General features: G+C 45.0%; 1 protein-coding gene across 1 annotated transcript in view; it reads left to right on the top strand.

Annotated features, from left to right (window-relative positions):
- The window catches only part of LOC104620415 (proto-oncogene c-Rel), a 25,293-nt gene extending 8,703 nt beyond the window's left edge, over positions 1-16,590 (top strand). The window contains exons 4-9 of the mRNA XM_010286621.1: positions 10,410-10,550; positions 13,973-14,077; positions 14,387-14,599; positions 14,922-14,990; positions 15,102-15,176; positions 15,797-16,590. Coding sequence (XP_010284923.1) covers positions 10,410-10,550; positions 13,973-14,077; positions 14,387-14,599; positions 14,922-14,990; positions 15,102-15,176; positions 15,797-16,590 — 1,397 coding nt within the window. The remainder of the gene's footprint in view (positions 1-10,409; positions 10,551-13,972; positions 14,078-14,386; positions 14,600-14,921; positions 14,991-15,101; positions 15,177-15,796) is intronic.
- Positions 16,591-17,316: the final 726 nt, after the last annotated feature.

Raw genomic sequence — 17,316 nt, 5'->3', positions numbered from 1 at the left:
GAAGCTGCCCCTCGCTGAACTGTAGAGCATGGCAGCTGGTATGGGCCACAGCAGTACTGGCCTCAGTCAAGGCTGAGGCAGGTTGTGCTGCTACACAGCCACACCTGTAAGGGCCTACCCACGGGCTCTAGTTTTGTATGACAGCTGATCTGTGGGCTGCTCTCAAAAAGAGTCATCTTGCTCTTCCCACCCTCCCTGGTCACGCACTCCTACTACTTTCCTCACACCAGATACAGAGGCCGTGTGGCTACGCGGCGAACGGAGTCGGCAAGTTGCTCCAATGGAAAACCAACTCGCAAAAAAAAAAAAAAAAAGTGGTTTCCCCTCAGATCAACTTGCTAAACCAATTCATCTCACGGCCATATAATTGCTAAGTTCACTTCACAGAGGGGGTGGGGAACGCACAGCAGCTTGTAGGGCCAGCTGGAGCGGGACCAAGACATTCAGCATGCAGGCACAACTCGGGGGAATTAGATGAAAAACATAAATGCCCCCAAACTATTAGTTAAGCATTATTATGAATGCAGTCATGTATTTGCTTAAGTGCTTGGAGATTTCCCAAATGCGTTTTTAAAAATTTTTTTTTTAATACCCCACAGAAGTCTTGCTAAATTCGGGTAAGACCCTTTGTAGAGAGTCAAGAGCTGGATTTCTGGCTAGCTTCAAAATACACGTTTCTGAATTGGGACAAAAAGAAGCATGTTGAGCTTATTACAGAATGAAAAACGGTTTAGATAATTTTCTTAATTTTAGGATGGCCGTTTGGAGTCAGGCTGATGGTCCATCTAAACGGTTACCCTCGTTCTGATAATGTATGAACACAATAGCACCTGTTTTTACATGAGTTTAGTCCATCAGCACAATTTAAACAGTTTAAATGTTTTAGTTATTTCACCTTGACTCAGCCAGCTCTACCTTCATTTAAAACAAAAAAGGGGACCTCTTCTGTTCAGCCCTCTTGGCTTTCTTTTACTCCATAAATAAAAAAATGAGTTGATGTTTTCTCTTGATGTCATGCAGTAAAAGAACATGATAAAATCCCTTTCCGTACGTGTATTTCCTCAAAGAAACTCTAGCAACCACGTAGTTAGCTCTGTTCCTAGCACTGCTGAGTGCAACAGTCAAGATGTGTTTAATTAAATCACTTGACGGTAGATTTTTTTTTACAGCGGTCGGCACGTAACTCCAAATTCGCTAGTCATTTTTGGGCGATTACCGCCGGTTGCGCTTGGTAGCATCAGGTCAGACCCTGGGCTGCTTCCCACCGGTCCAGCGGCGGAGGAGACCACAGCCCTGCCCTGGCAGCAGGGGAGAGCCTCGCTTGGGTGACGCACCGGGCAGCACCCTGCTCTCGGGCAGAGGTTGTGCTGGGAAGGGGCCGCTGGCAATCCCCAGCCTGCCTAATTGCCTTTTGGCACTTGGTAACGTGTCAGCACAAAGCAGAGCCGCTTGAGAATGGCCTCCAGCCGCTCCAGGGCAGTCCCACGCTAAGTAGAGTCCAGAAAGGCATAGGACCAAGGTCTAATAAGACAGGATTAGTGACAGAAATGTTTTTATATGTGTGCTTAGTTGATCAAAACAGGGTTTCATTAGCAGCAGTCACTGTAATGTTTGCTGCTTGATAAGATTGAAAGTTTTATGTATGGATTTAGTATGTTTGTTTTTTAAGGTCAGAAGAGTATCAGTACATTCTCCAAGATTGCACAGGCTGTATTGTATTCATCCTGCACTGTGCTTTATTTATGTGTCTTCAGAAAGGCATCGGACTTTTCTGTTTAGGGAAGTTTCGGAGTTCGGTGCATCTTCTAAGCAGGTCGCAAGTTAGTGTTACTCATTTCGTGTATGAACATCATAAAAGAAACTTCATGGAGCTGAAAACTAGCCTCCAGGGTGTTTGTGAGTTGGTTGTTCTTTCTTTTTCTTTCCCACCTTCTTCTGGAACAGTCAAACAGTGCCTGGCCTGAGTCGCCTTTCGGGGCAGAGGTTTGGTATTGACCCTATTAACACATGCAAAATGCCTCCAGCTTGCCGGCATATGTATTACTTGCCTTGTCAGTAAGGGATGAAGTAATAGCGAGGCGCGGGTCCGCAAAGTTGCAATCCAGTCTTCCTTGTGTAAAGGGACCATCGGCTTCCAGGGAAGCCCGGGTGCCACAGGCAACTGGGATGGCAAAGGGAGGGTGAGCCCTAACACAAATTCTCTAGTGGTGTCATGTCTTCTCCACGCGTTCCAGCACACGCTATGGACACACGCTGAATAATCAGCAACAGCAGGAAGTTGCTTGGTCAAGACTTAACGTTTTTTTTAAGATAATTTTCTCCAGCACTCTTGCCTATACTGTTAAAGCAACTGATGTCTGCCTCCAAACTCCTGGATGATAAGAAGTCGGTGTTGGCAGATCGTGCCTAGCTGGAGCTGTCTGCATCCGAGTCATTCTGCAAGCGTACCTGTGAGGCTGTTTCATGATGTTAGCTGCTAGCTGGCAGCATTTATCCCTTGTTAAGTTCAGTACAGGCTGCGCAAATTGTGTGCGTTCACTGGGATGCAAATTGGACGACTTGCGCTGAGGTTCCTCCTCTTGCGTTCGCCTCGTTTGAGAGAGAGTTGCTGTTTCCACACCATCACTGGACATGTTCATCGTCCACTGTGCCTGCAAGGCTACATCCCGTATGGTTTTGTCCTTTAATAAGCGAAACAATTCTAGGAATCTTTCTTGCCTCTTATCCCTGAACGCACCAGGGAAGTGTAACGATGATATAAATAGCACAGCATCCAAGGAGCAGAGTTACTCCTCCAGTGGAGCTGGTCCACGTCTGCTTTCTAGGGTGTTTGTTTTCTTTTGGTAGCTGTTGAGTTGTGCCATATCCTTGTCTTCCCATGTACTGTCTGATGTACAGCCAACTCAAATTAAAAGAAGAGCCAGTCTTGAGTTAAGAGCTTTTGTGGGTGGGTGTGACTTGACAGAGAGACAACAATTGAGTTAATAACAACTCAAGTTAATTATCAATGAGGAAAAGCCCGAAACGTGTTCTTTAGATTTAGGGGAAAACTGTACTTGGCAAAGTATCGCAGAGGACTAACCTTTTTCTAGCCAGGTGGATGGCAGCACGAAAACCTTAGACTCGTCTTAGAGTGAGAAACCCAGAGACTTGCCAAATTTCAGGCCACCGATCAAAAGGGTATAAATAGGCTTTCCCTGGAGCTTGACATACGCTTAAGGTTTCTGTTCGTTTGTAATTGCCCTTGCTAATAGGCATTTAATTAATTTTTAGGCTCTCCCCTGTACCCCACAACTAATTTGGCTCCCTTTGCCTCCGCAGTCTTTCCTTTGCCATTTCCCCTTTCCGCCCGCGAGCAGCTGACCCCGCGTTGGCTTCGCGCTCGTCACAGTCTCCACGACACCCCCCTGCCCGCCTCCGCGCTGCGCCCGGGCTCGTCCCCACACCAGTCACACTCGCTTCCTGCCCACGCACTCAGTCACCCTCTCCGCAGCTTCCCTTGCTGTCCCCTGCGCGGCTGCGCCCACAAAGACCCCCTCTCTTCTGACGCCGCTTGCCCACGTCAGCCGCGTTCGCCAGGATCCCGCCCGGGGCCCCCCCCCGCCAGCCCGCTCGCCGCAGGGCAGCGCCCGCTTTACCGGGGGGCTTGTCGGGCCACGGGTCACCTGAGCAAAGCAGCAAAATGTTACGAACCAAAAAAAGTCTCTTTAGGAAGAATTCAGGAGTTGGGAATGGTTTGAAAGTGGAAAGTGTCGGCGTGCTCTGTAATGAATGCCCCAGATGTTAAAAGATCCAAATTCTCGAGCTGAAAATCTTGGTAAATCTTGCCAGCTTTTTAAGAGGAACAGAGCAAATCCACATGAGGAAAGCTAAACGTCCTGATTGTACCATGACTTCAGCTTTTACCTTTGGAAAGCCCTTTGTTCTTTCGTTCCTCATGCAAATGCTTCTTGCTGTTTATGCTGAAATTTTTATGTTAACCTAAAGGACACCCCCTTTCTCGAGCTGAAAATCTTGGTAAATCTTGCCAGCTTTTTAAGAGGAACAGAGCAAATCCACATGAGGAAAGCTAAACGTCCTGATTGTACCATGACTTCAGCTTTTACCTTTGGAAAGCCCTTTGTTCTTTCGTTCCTCATGCAAATGCTTCTTGCTGTTTATGCTGAAATTTTTATGTTAACCTAAAGGACACCCCCTTTTCAAGTTATTTAAAAATGAAGAGGAAAATTGCTAAGTAGAGACACAAAATATGCTGAGTTCTTTTTTTGTGCTATAAACAGAAACTGCTAAAAAATGTCTTCGAAACATACAGGGCCTGCTGGATATATTTGATTAAATCTGTTCCATTTTTACCTTTTTTTTTTTTTTTTTAAGATTGGACTTAAAACAGGAAAAGAATCCAGATTCAGAGAAACATTGTCTAGACAAAACGAGGACTAAGTTTTCAAAGTTTTAATTTCTATTCCCAATTCTTCTCTTGGTTTTGGTATCGGGCCGGGCCGTTCACCTTCCCTGCGCTTCTTTCTTCTGTGAAACGGGGCAATGCCACTTCCACATGCTGAAGCAGCCCAAAAGACGTGTGAGGGACAGGTAGCTCTAGTAGTCTGGGCATTTATTGACTGTAGGTTAGCATCTGAATTCTACAGTCATTTGCATGAATCAACCCCTGAGTTTTTGCTTTTTTGAAATTGCGTTTATAGGTACATGCGAAGGTTTCTTTTTTTCTGCAGAGCTGATTGAAACGTACCTCTTCGTGGGTCACAGAGGTATAAACCAGGCATGGGTGTATCGGGAGAAGAAACATAGTGCTGCCACCGTCCTTCCCTCCCCTTTTCCCAGCTTCTACCTCTCAGCCAGTGCTAGTAGGTGGTGGTTGTGCCTCTGGACGTGTAGCCAAACAACCTGGCCCGTCTTCCAGTGCTGCGTGTCCAGCCGCTGAAGCCCGGGTACAAACAGAGCAGCGCAATATTCTGCTTTTGACAGCAAGGGACAATCAGCACAGCAGGACTCTCTGCTCTTGCCTTTGTTACCCGTATGATTGTAGTTCACTTAGAAACAGCAAATGCAGCATTGAGCTAGCCGGAGAGATCTTTTTTAGCTGTGTAGGATTCAGCTACAGGAGCCACCAGGCAATTTAGTATGTGCTGCATTGGCCGCTCTAGGCCGTCCTCAGGCTAGCCGCCGTACAGCTCCACAGTCACAACTGCGGCTGCAGCGCGGACGTAGGCTGGGAGCAGTAAACTGAATCTGAAGCGTATCTCCCGGGCGCCGAGAGGGACCCGTGACTTGCACCCCATCTCCCTGGATGATCCTGGCATACATCAGTGCCAGCACTGGAAGAGGCAGTCCTTCCTTCCGTCCGTCTGCTTCCACCGTTTCCCTTGCGCCAGGGTTAGTGGTCGTGGGAAAGGACTGACTGAAAACAAACCTTTTCCTCTTTTTTTTTTTTTTTTTTTTTCTGGCAAGTTCGTTTTGAGCTGGACCAGTTTCTTGATCTGATTCACCACAGAAGACCTAGTCCCAGCGTAAGAGTAGTGCTGGAAATGAAGGTTGGGCAGAGCCAGCCTTTTACAGCAAAACCTCTGGTGGAGACCCAGTTAAACTGATGGGTTGGTATCAGGGTTAAGGGGGCATCTTTGTGCTCCAGGAGCAAAACACTTGAGGCAAACCACCTCTGTGTCATCATTTAAATGAAACTGGGCTCCCAGCATATCCTTAAATTAAAAACCATCGTCTGCGTAAGAGAAAAAGCAGAATACAGCTCACGGTGATTATTAATGATGTGTGTTCCCGAGCGGTCTCCTTGGTGAAGCGTTTGCAGGAGGTCGTTCTCTTTGTTTGAGATGGAGCGTGGTCCCTAGGCCCCCGCAGCCCCTCGTTGAGAAGGAAAGGTCACAAGATGTCCCTTTGCAGGGTGAACTGGTATTCTCAGCATAGCCCTCTCTGAATGTGTCACACCGCATCACTTGCCCTGGAAGTTTCCATGCAGGTTAAGTTTAGATGCTAAAGTACCTCCAACTCCACCCACTCCAGAAGTTTCTGACATCATTAGTCTAGAAGTTGGGTGGAGGGCTGTATGTCAGGAATCTGCTATTTAATCAGGTATCGCATTATCAGTCAAAAAACCAAACACTTCATGATTTCTCTTCAGTGTTCAAAATAAACTTTCACTTTCCCTGTAGCATCACCTTATGAGTAAACATCAGGGCCCTTAATCCCCAGGTAATTTCATCAGATAAATGGTATTTTATTGGCCTTTCCAGATGTTGAAGACTGTTTAAAACAGTAAGAAACATTAGAAATTGATAAAATGGAACAAACAGGAGGCCTGGTATTACCGGTATCTTTAATTTTGTGCCCCAGCTTGGAATTGGATATTGGTGGGTTGGACGCAGAAAGTCTCTGATTTTGTGCTACAGAAGCAAATCCAAGAAGTTCTCTCACTCAGTAGAAACCCAGCAGGGAACATCTGGATTTCAGTGACGGAAATCTGGTGCCCATGTCACGTGAGCTGCTCGGATTAGCCAGCTCAGGCTGGAAGGAGTTCACAGTTAACTTGCGTGGGGTGATTTTGTGCCCACATTGGGACTGTGTCAGTCTCTTCCCATGATAGTGGATAATGGAGTGGAGAATTATTTCAAAGATAGTAATTTTTAACTTGGGGAATCAGCATTTCTTTCAGAAGAGTTGTAAACGGATTTATGAGGAAAGGATTTACTAGGTATTGTAGCCCCTTTCAGGTTGAACAGCTAATACTCCCCAGGTTTGATTGTAACTCTAGGTTACAATTTTTTTAAATCCTATTGCCAGAATCTGCGGTGAGTAGAGTTAGTTTTCTTTTTCCATCAACGCTGGTGGTGTTTTGATGGATTTTTTTTTTTTTTTTGGCAGCTTGTCCCATAATTACCTTAGAATTTTAATTCTTCCTAAATACTGTCATTTTTATGTGTATGAGTTGCTAAGCGTTACTTTTGAAAGCTCTCCTTCCCCTTGTGAAAGAGCTGTACTTACAAACGTTCCTTCATACGCTCGTGTTTGCATAGATAACTGCGGAAAATGAATTTCTGCCAGGTTAAGGCCAGTTTTTTATTAGACTGGGCCATCACAGGAACATACCTAGATTGTTGGTTGCATTCCAGCTCTTTCGGTTGGATTCAAATGAAGACAGCAAGGTGTGGTACCACACAGCGAGAAGCAGTCAGAAGAGGAAGTTGAACTCTTGCCAAAAACAGACTACTTCTTCCTTTTATTGATGTGTTGTGTTTGAGCCTTTTTTTACCGTATCTGCTCCCAACACGCTGCATCGTGTGACGTTTTTTACTTCACGTGTGTAATGTTGCTGGTTTCAGTAGAGCTGCTTGTGTGGAGCTTGCACAGGCTGGTTGAATGGCTGCTCTTCTTCTCCCGTCCTTTCTGTTCCCGAAATCTCCAACAGCGTTTTTTAACTTTAATAACTTCAGGTTTGTCAGGTTTAACCCCGTCTGTTGTCCTTCTGTAGAGAAGTTGGTGAAATAACACTGAATGACACGACCATCCTCTGTTCAGCCATACTCCAGGCATTAGTCAGTGTGTTTGTCTGCCTCGTTTTTGTTTGTTTTTAATATTCTTAAGGTGTAAGGCAGCATCTGTTCAACTTAGTGGCTACTCTCAAATTGACTTCACAGGGAGCAGAATTAGAAGTTTGTTAGAAATAACAACATCTTATTTTGTTTGGATGATTGTCTTTTAGGTGGGAATGAGGTACGTTCTGAAATTGATGAAAGCTGTGCGCTTCTTTATTCGAATCTAGCCTCTGTATATTTTGTAAGCATGTCATCACAAGATGGAGTTGCAGCTGCCTTGTTCTCCTTTTTTGCTCTGTTACGTTCTTCTCATCTGGTTAAAAATAACCCAGGAGGAATCAGTCCTGACTGAGCACTTCCTCTTTCAAACTACAGATTTTTAAAAATTGTATTAAATGATTTATAAGAACATGCAAATTAGGAGCAGTGTTTTTTGCTGCAGTACCACGCGCTATATACAGCAATTCTGTTTCTTGCAATTATTGGCACACCACACCTTCCCTATATCAGGTGGTTAAATAGATTTTTTGGGGGATTTGTGAAAGTTCATGGTATAGGAAATGATGTCATTTGAACACTAGCATTCATCATTTTCTCCGTATCTAGTGTATTTTTGCACTTACAGAGTTGTCTTAAGCCTGCTATTAGTTGTTTCTGAGGAAGAGGCTGCTGCGCCCGTGGCAGACGCGGTGCAGGACTGGTGCTGCTTTTTAACCTGTGAGAGAGAGACTTGATTGCACAACCACAAAGTCCTCGCTTTCGATTCAGAATCAAAAGCCAGATCCAGATTTTTGTGCTTGGCTTCTGTCTGCAATGAGTTGACTTAGACAAAGGTATTGAATCTCTGTGCTCGATTCAATTTTTAAGAGGTTTGAAATTTGACTACCGCTTGGGCTCTCTGGCCGGATCCACGTGGTCACCAATGGCTAATACAACACACGAGCGTAAGCCTTGATGCCAGAGTGTCCTTGGGAGCTAATTGCCTGCTGGCCGTCAGGTCAGAGCATGGATTAGAAGAATCGCCTGAGCTGCTGGCAGCAAGGTGGCATTGCACTCCGGATGATCCCTTCTGCAAGGTGCAATCTAGCAAATGCGTGTTTCTTTTTTTGATTCTCTAAGTTAGACTTTAGCAAGAGGCAGTTGGGCTGTGGAGTCTGCCAAAGCTGAGTTAGGCTGAACAGCGGTATGTTCCAAACCCGTTTTCCTAAAGATCCTATTTTATTAAGTTAGCAGGCTGGCTAATGCAGTACCTTAAATTATAACACTTGGTTCTCCGTATCTGGTAATAACAGTCAGCCACCAACCTGCAAAGTGCACGCTGGCAGAACTCCCCTGGGCACCAACGTTACGTACGTAGTTGCTGCTTAGTTTTGTACTCACAGATGTATTTGTCTTGAGATATTGCAGATCATGGACTTTTAAAAGGGAAGAGTGACGTGGTTTCTTTTTACAGTAGAGACCAGGAGAAACTGAGATATTCAGAGCACAAGAAAGACTAAAAATGCCAGTGGAAAGTATTCTGAGCTCAGTGCATTTATTATTTCACGCTATCAAAAGGTGAAAGGAAGAAGTCATTCAAGTGGGCATTGTGGAATCCCACTCATGGCAGGGTGGAGACCAACCCAGTGATAAATGTTAAAGGTCAGAGCACTGCAATCTAATCAGTACAGTGGGATCCCCAGACTTCTTATCGCAGGCACATTTAATCTTTTATTCTTGCAAGAGGCCTTTGAAAGGGCAGGGGAAGGAGTGAACTTGACAGGTTGTGATCTGTTGCCTTGGCACATGTTCATTTTAGGTAATTGCGAGGAGTATCTCACGATGCTGAGCTACTGCTTCGAACGATTTTGGAGAAGAGAGCCACTTTAAATGATTTTAACTATCGGTACTTCTACTTAAATGATATTAAATCAGTTTCTCGTTTTGCTGGCTTCGAATGTCAACGTAATAGTTAATGTCAGGCCTTAAAGGAAAGCGTGGAATTCGGAGAGGGCTGCTTTTCTCACAATGGCCCATTAAGCTAGGAGTGTGTGAAATGTTCAGTAACGATAGCCCAGGTCCTAATGTCTTGAAATCAAAATAAGTGAAAGAGTGAACAAAACTGAAACACTGAGCTTGGGGCTATGCGTTTGTGTTTTAGACTGGGAGGAATGTGTAAGGAAACGGATCCTTTCCAGCAAGGGCTTGCTTGTTGTATTATGAAATTAAATCATTACTGACACCACTAATCACTATTCTTAAAGGTACTGAAGTGACACAGATGTTGAGGGGGAGATGGTTTGTGGTGTTTTGGCCTCATTCTTGCCCCAAGAACTGCCTTCGATTATTTTTCTGTCTCAGTTTCTAGAGGAAAAGAATGACGCCACGTAGCAGAAGCCTCTCACTGTTGGTAGAAATCTTCAGCTACGTCCTAGGACTTAACTTGTACTGAAAGATTTCTCTTTGGCGGCAACATTCATTTTGTAAATTTTATCATGCACAAATGAGAGAGACACATGTCCAGGGAATGACTCTTGAACTATACGAAACTGATGTGGATGGCAAGGTGAGGAAACCAGATGCAAGAAACAGCCGGAGAACTCAGACAGTGTAGCCTTGTTTGATGAAGGGAAGTTTTGATTTGATTTTGATTTTTAAAAGGTTTGATTAAAGGCTTCTGTATCCCTTACTGTGTGCAAGGAATTTATTCAAGCAGCTCCTGGAAAGCCACTGGGGACCGTGGGCACATTTTGTCTGCCTTGGCAACACCGTCTCTTTTACTGGTGGAGGTTCATCCCCAGTTTGTTAACGAATTACTGCTGGTTTTGGTGACTAATCTGTGGCCTTGTCTTTCCTTCTGCTGTTCAGTGCCTGAAGAACAGCTGCACAATATCGATGAGTATGATCTCAATGTCGTCCGCCTCTGCTTCCAAGCTTTTCTCCCCGATGAACATGGCAACTACACGTTAGCTCTTCCTCCTTTGATTTCCAACCCGATCTATGACAACAGTAAGTACCAACTCAGTCATATGTGTATTTCTTTTTTTTTCTTGTTGTTTTTCTCTTTTGGCTTGAGATGAAAAATGCCAGGCCAGTTTCTGAGGTCTGTGCCAGTCCTCTGGGTCACTTCTGTGCAAGGCAGGGATGTTTGATCATGCTTGAGGAGGGTGCAGAAGTATGTGAAAACACCCCTCTTGGCACCGTTTTCCACATTCCGCAAAAGTAGACTTCTGTACGGCCTTGGCAGGTCCCTTCAGTTGTGGATTTTAGCCCTCAACGTGTGCTGGACTTCTCTTGGAGAAGAATAGCGGAAGAGCTTTTAATAATTGGAACCTTTTTTGTTTCTGCAGTGAAAGTATTTCCATGCTAAATATCTAAGGTCAATACTTCAGCAGAAGCTAGTGAATAAAACGAGGCCTGTGTTTATAAAGTTGATGTTAGAATTGTGTTGATGTGGGCATAACCACTATGAAGACATTGAGTATGTACTCAGATGGTTTTGTTTACAGTCTCTTCTAGAATTATCTAGAAGTTGGAACTTGTGCGCATTGTGCTACTGAAAACCGATGTAGTACTAGAGTAATTAGGGTTGCGATAAAATTGATGTATAAGGTTCGCAGCTATGTGTCAGATGCCATTTAGAAATGTGCCAAATCATGATTACTCGTCTACGTTGATTGACGTCAGTCTTTGCTAAGCTGTTGAAATGACAGATAGCTGTGTGGTGGGGGAAGCTTGGTTTTTTAGCGTGGGTGTGTGTGGGCAGCCTTCTGATATACTATAGGTATCTAAAATCCTCTGTGTAACGTAGCTGCGGTGTAAATAAAACAGTGCATGGCTGCAACCACAAATCATAAAAATTATGCTGCTCTTGTCCGGAACAGCAGTTTCAGATCTGAAGTTCTTTTTAAAATGTTAGCCTTTTTAAACCTGCACCGTCATACGGAACTGGGTAAGGTCAGGTTTAACCCTAGATAAAAGATAAAATTGTACGGTACAGCAGGCTTGGAAATCCTAGATTGTTAGATTGCAAGCTTTCGCAGATCTGTCCAGAGGACGAGCAAAAAAGTATTCAGAGCTTTTCTGAAAATGGGCTTGCACATTTTAAATCTAGTACTTTCTTCACTTTCTAATATACTTTGTAGTCTCCACCTGCTTTGGATAGTAGAGATACGTAAGAATAAGATGATCATAATACAGAGGCAATCACATTAACAGAGACTGCAAGTTTACAAAATTCAGCGTTACAGGCAGCTTCTGTTGTCAGTTGCTTGTACCGTTAACTGGTGTTGAACAGAAATTTCCCAAGTCGCGTGTCTTACCGCGCTGAAAACTCTTGGGAAGAGCCAAATAAAGCAGCTTGCCGTTTCGGAGAAACAAGGTTAGGGAGAAGATGGTGCTCTGCCCTTGTTGACAGTGACGGGCTGTTTGGTGAGAAGCTTGTTTTTCTAGGGGACTTGTACCAGGGATGTGCTTTTGGGGAGCGAAGAATAGGGATTGGGCAGGAGGCGAGGGCGAGGAGGGATGGGAAGCAGCACAGCGTGACAGAGGCTGCAGAGAACGTCTCCCTCTGAGGCGGCTGCCAAACTCGGTGTTCGAGCCCGGCACCGGGGCTGACAGCAGGGAGTAGCGCATCCATGTCTGCTGGCATTTGCGTTTCTTCCCTTTATCCTCCCTTCTAAACGCCCCTTAAAATAAAAGACAAAACAACAAACTCCAGCCTAAGAGACCTTCCCAAAAACCTGTTAAAAGGACACCGAGCGCCATTCAAACGGACAGAAGTGAAACAAAGGTAAAATTAGGTTTCTCCTTGCAATTCTTAATTTACCCTTCCTGTGAAAAACACATGATGACACTGTCAATCATATGATCCTGTGCTGGTTTTGGGTTTGTTTTGTTTCCCCTCCCTTCAAAGTTTCCGATTCATTCAGCAAATGAAGTGGCATGTGTCATGTAGTAAATGAGGCTGTAGCACCCACTTCTCCTAATAATAGTAATACCTGCAGATAGTAACTACAGAATTGGGGTCTGGCCTGAGGTGACCAGGAGCTCTGTTTTAAGCATAGTCTGTATTGTGCCGCGGCCATGAAAGATTGGGCAGGAATTGACTCAAACTGAGAGTCTAAACTGGATTTTTTTGGGGGGAGTGTAGAGGGGTGTGTGACACCATGAGCTTTGGTTTTGTATTTCATCTCTGTACCTGGAGCAGGGAGGCCGTGGTGGGAAGAGGATCGGTTTCTGGGTCACGAAGGGGCACCAGCCAGATCCTGCCAGGTGTTTTAAATACATTTGGAGTTGCTGTCTTGACCTAAGACGATGGGAGAACATCATGGCACAGTGTAGTTCTGTTCTCTTGGGACTGGAAGGGTGGAACAGGGTGCAGTAAACTATGAACATGGTCACAGACCGGAGCAGAAAAATGAGCATCAGTTACTTGGCATGTTAAGTGAAAACGGGGTCTTAAAATTGGTATGTGCTCGTGTACCTAAAAGTACCAACAGAGCATACAGGCACAGGGGCTGAACTTGAAATTCCTGAGAGATGTCTTCCAGTCTGGTGGTTTTTGCCTGTTTGTTCTTTGTTCCTGTATTGTGACAGTAGTGGCCTTCTAAATAAATTGTGACATAGCCCCCCCAAAGCTTCACGGGGCTGATATTTCTTGCAGTAGTCTTCTGTCCATATGTACTCTGCAGGAAAACTGCTGCTGCTGAACGGGGCCGGACACCGTCAGGCAGTGCTTGTCTCCATCTGCACAAGTCCCCCGTAGCCGTCGGGTTGTTTGGATGCAGTGTGCAAACTTGGGCAGCGATTAAGTTATTGTGACATACAATGCTACCAGAGGTTGTGCACGGGGCAGCTCTCCATCCGCAGCTGTTGTGAGTGCTGTACGTGTACCGTGTACAGCCATAGCTTGCAGTTGAATTTTGAGCATTTTGGGGTGAAATCTGCTACCCTGAGTAAAAGCATGACAGTTAAGACTCCTAGACCTGTTCTCAAACACCTAGAGAGAGTAATTTTCTTGACTTGCTAGCCCAGCTTTTTCCAGAGAAGCATGGCTGTAACAGGTAATCAGTCCCTCGAAGAACCGCTTTGAATTCTACAGCTTGACAGGCAGCAGCGCTAAGTGCAATAATGTCATTCGGGGAAGTATTTTGAGACTACTCTAGAATAGTTAGGGAGTAAGTGGCACAGTTGCAAACTGGTATCTTGTGTTTGGAGATGAGCAGCTGAGTGCTGTACGTCATGTGGAACATCAAGCCCTGCTTCTGGCTTTCCTGTATGGAGCGACTTGGTTAGTGTGGATTTTGGGGTGTGTTACACTCCTCCAGCTGTTGCCTTCCCTTCATACACCTTAACTCCAAGCACCTCATCTTCAATAGTGACAAAGTTACCATAATTCTTTATCATCAAATTTGCCTCTCTGTTTCCAGGAGCTCCCAACACAGCAGAGTTAAGAATCTGCCGTGTGAACAAGAACTGTGGAAGTGTAAAAGGAGGAGATGAAATATTTCTACTGTGCGACAAAGTTCAAAAAGGTAATCTTGACTAGGTTTCTTTCCCTGCCCGCCGCCTTTGTTCCAAATGGCTGACACTACCGCTTTCTAGCCGGGGAACTGAAGCCCTTCATCACACTCCTGTGTAAGTGGTCTGGTTTTATAGCTGAGCAGAACAGCTTTCAGGTTCAAGGGCTCTCAGCACCTCTGAAAGATAGTCCGTGTCTTTAAAGCCAAGCCATTTACTTTGCATCTGAATTCTGAGTCAGATTCCTTTCTTTGTTCCCCTTCCCTGTTCTTTCTGCTGCAAGTTTTCAGCTTAACGAGCATCTTCTGTTTCTAATGGACTAGATGATATAGAAGTCAGATTTGTCTTGGACAACTGGGAGGCCAAAGGTTCCTTCTCACAAGCTGACGTTCACCGTCAAGTTGCAATTGTGTTCAGAACGCCACCGTTTCTCAAAGATATCACCGAGCCCGTCACGGTGAAGATGCAGCTGCGAAGACCTTCAGACCAGGAAGTCAGTGAACCTATGGACTTCAGATACCTACCAGATGAAAAGGGTATGGTTCCACTTAGTTGAGTTTCTGAAAAGCCATTATCAGTGCAGAACCCGTGTTGATAATGAACAGTAATGTAATTAGTAAAAATTCTACAATGCTACTTCTACAAGGTAGATTTTTTGGTTTTTAAAAGTAACAATAGTCAGTTTGCTCCCTCCTTCAATGAAAATATCGAGTCACTGGTAATAACATTGTCTTGGTTAGCGTTGTCATGTCGGAAGTACTTCTGTTTAAATATATTTAGCTACAATTAGGGGCCACTAGTATAAGGTCTAGAAAGTTCCTTTACTAAACTTTTTCTTCGTACCCCCTTTCTCTGTAGATCCGTATGGCAACAAAGCAAAAAGGCAGAGATCAACATTGGCTTGGCAAAAGCTCATACAGGACTGTGGTAAGGAAAATATTTGTCTCTCTCCCTTGTTTGAGCGAACTTACACTTCGTTGGAGTTATTTTATACAAAAGCCAACATTCAGTATAGACTCAGGATTTCTTCCACCGCAGGATCGAATGCGACGGAGAGGCCCAAAGCAGCTCCATTCCCCGCTGGTGCTCCGGAAGGGAAGCTGATTAAGAAAGGTAGGTTTTTTGCACGTGTGTCCCAGCCTGACAGCGGTTTGAAACAAATAGTGCCCGATTGCTGTGGGGAAGGGTGTTTTTCAGGAGGGCACTGAAGCTCACAAAGCAGCAGTAGTACCCGTCTCTTTCTTTCCCTCCTCCTCCTCTTCTCAAAGCCTCAGCCATGTTGCAACTTCCCCTTTGCACAGGAGAGGGCTACACCATCTTTAAGCATCGCTAGCTTTCAGCCTTAATTTAGATAACTACTGCTCTTTGTTTGTGTTCAGATACTCAGCCCTTGAAATGTGTACTCAGTTCCTGGCCTTCCCTCCTCTTTGCTTGAAATTCTAATATTCTTTTGAGGGTTTCTTCCTGTAAGATACTGGTACTTTTCACTGTACAAACTAAACCCATCAGTTCCTTACTTAACTGTAGCTGTCACCTTCAGCATTTGCTGCAGAGGGGCGAGGTGGATAGCTGTCTTGCTGCTGTCCAGGAATCTAGGGTCCACCCTGGAGAGTGCAAATGCACATATAATCTTACTCCGATAGCACTGTGTTTGCTTCGCTTTTTACCATTTGCAATTTCAAAAAAATACAAAAAAGGGTATTAAAATGCAGTCACGTCTTTCCTTTCCATAGAACCAAACATGTTTTTGTCCACGCTGATGATGCCAGGGCTGGGAACCCTGGCCAACACTGGTCAGATCTACCCTGTCTGCAACCAGCTGCCCCCTCAGCCTGCGCAGGTGGGGCCAGGGAAGCAAGACACGTTCTCCTCGTGCTGGCAGCAGCTGTACAGCACCCCCTCTGCAGCCGGCAGCCTGCTCAATGCGCACCCGCAGAACAGCTTCGTGGCAGATGTGCCTCAGCCTGCTGCTCAGGGCAGCAGCTCTCTCCCAGCTTTCCACAACAACCCTCTGAACTGGCCAGATGAGAAGGATTCCGGCTTCTACCAGAATTTCAGCAGCACAAACGGGATGGGAGCCGTGGCGGTGTCAACTGCAGACATGCAGAGCGTTTCTAGTAACAGCATCGTGCACCAGGCTCATCCCACCAGCGTCTCGACAGCCAGCATCATGAACATGGAGACCGATGACATGAACTGCACTAGTATAAACTTCGAGAAGTATAATCCAGTCTTAAGTGCAAGCGGTCACAGGCAGCAGCAGCTCCATCAGGTGCCCCCGGCCTGCCCGTCTGTAGCAGCCCCGGGCAGCACGCCTTTTAACTCACAGTCTAACTTAGCCGATCCAGCCGCTTACAGTTTTATAGACCAAGAAGTTTTAAGTGAATCAAGGCTATCCACCAACCCGATCCCAAACCATCAGAATAGCATTGCAGGTAACCAGTACTATGACACCGACAATGTCCACGCTGATGACCTCTATCAGTCTTTACAATTTGATAACATATTGCAAAGCTATAACCATTGAGCCAGCACTGTCGGGCTGGAAGTGGGTACATAGAGCTTTTCAGATGGCTAGCTGTGTGGAGTAACTTACCCTTCTGGAGTCCCTGCTTTCTCTTTCAGAATGTTACTATGCAAATTTCATGATATAACTTAAGGTTGTATGTTACAGCCCAAAGACTGGTGCCCCTAAAGAAGAGAGGTGGGAGTAGGGTTTGGGGACCTGTACCTTAAAAGTACCTTGTATATATATATATATATTTTTTTTTTTTTTTTTTACACAGTTGGTAAAAGGGAACTGTTAACACTTAAATCTTCTTTACCTTTGGGGACTGTAAAAAGCTGGCATCCTCAGAAGGGTTAAAAGTTCAAATAATTCACAGGGTTAAAATTGTTTGAAGAAGAACCATTTTTGCTATGGAAATCAAATTTACATTTTGATAGGACAGAAATTAGGAAAAAAACCCTGCACATGGGCACTCTAGTTCAGACTCGCCTAACGATGTTAAAGTTTTACTCAACTTGAAAGGTTTAAGTTTCTTACCCTCTTTTGTATAAAATTTACAGAATCATTAAGGTTGGAAAAGACCTTCAAGATCAAGTCCAACCATTAACCCAACACCACCATGCCCACTAAACCATGTCCCGAAGCCCCATATCCAGATGCTTTTTGAACACTTCCAGGGATAGTGACTCCACCATGTCCCTGGGCAGCTTGTGCCAATGTCTGACCACTCTCTTCGTAAAGAAA

The sequence above is a fragment of the Phaethon lepturus genome, unplaced genomic scaffold (genome assembly GCF_000687285.1).
Source record: "Phaethon lepturus isolate BGI_N335 unplaced genomic scaffold, ASM68728v1 scaffold45344, whole genome shotgun sequence".
NCBI classification, from domain to species: Eukaryota; Metazoa; Chordata; class Aves; order Phaethontiformes; family Phaethontidae; genus Phaethon; species Phaethon lepturus.
This window is presented reverse-complemented; position numbering and strand designations above follow the sequence as displayed.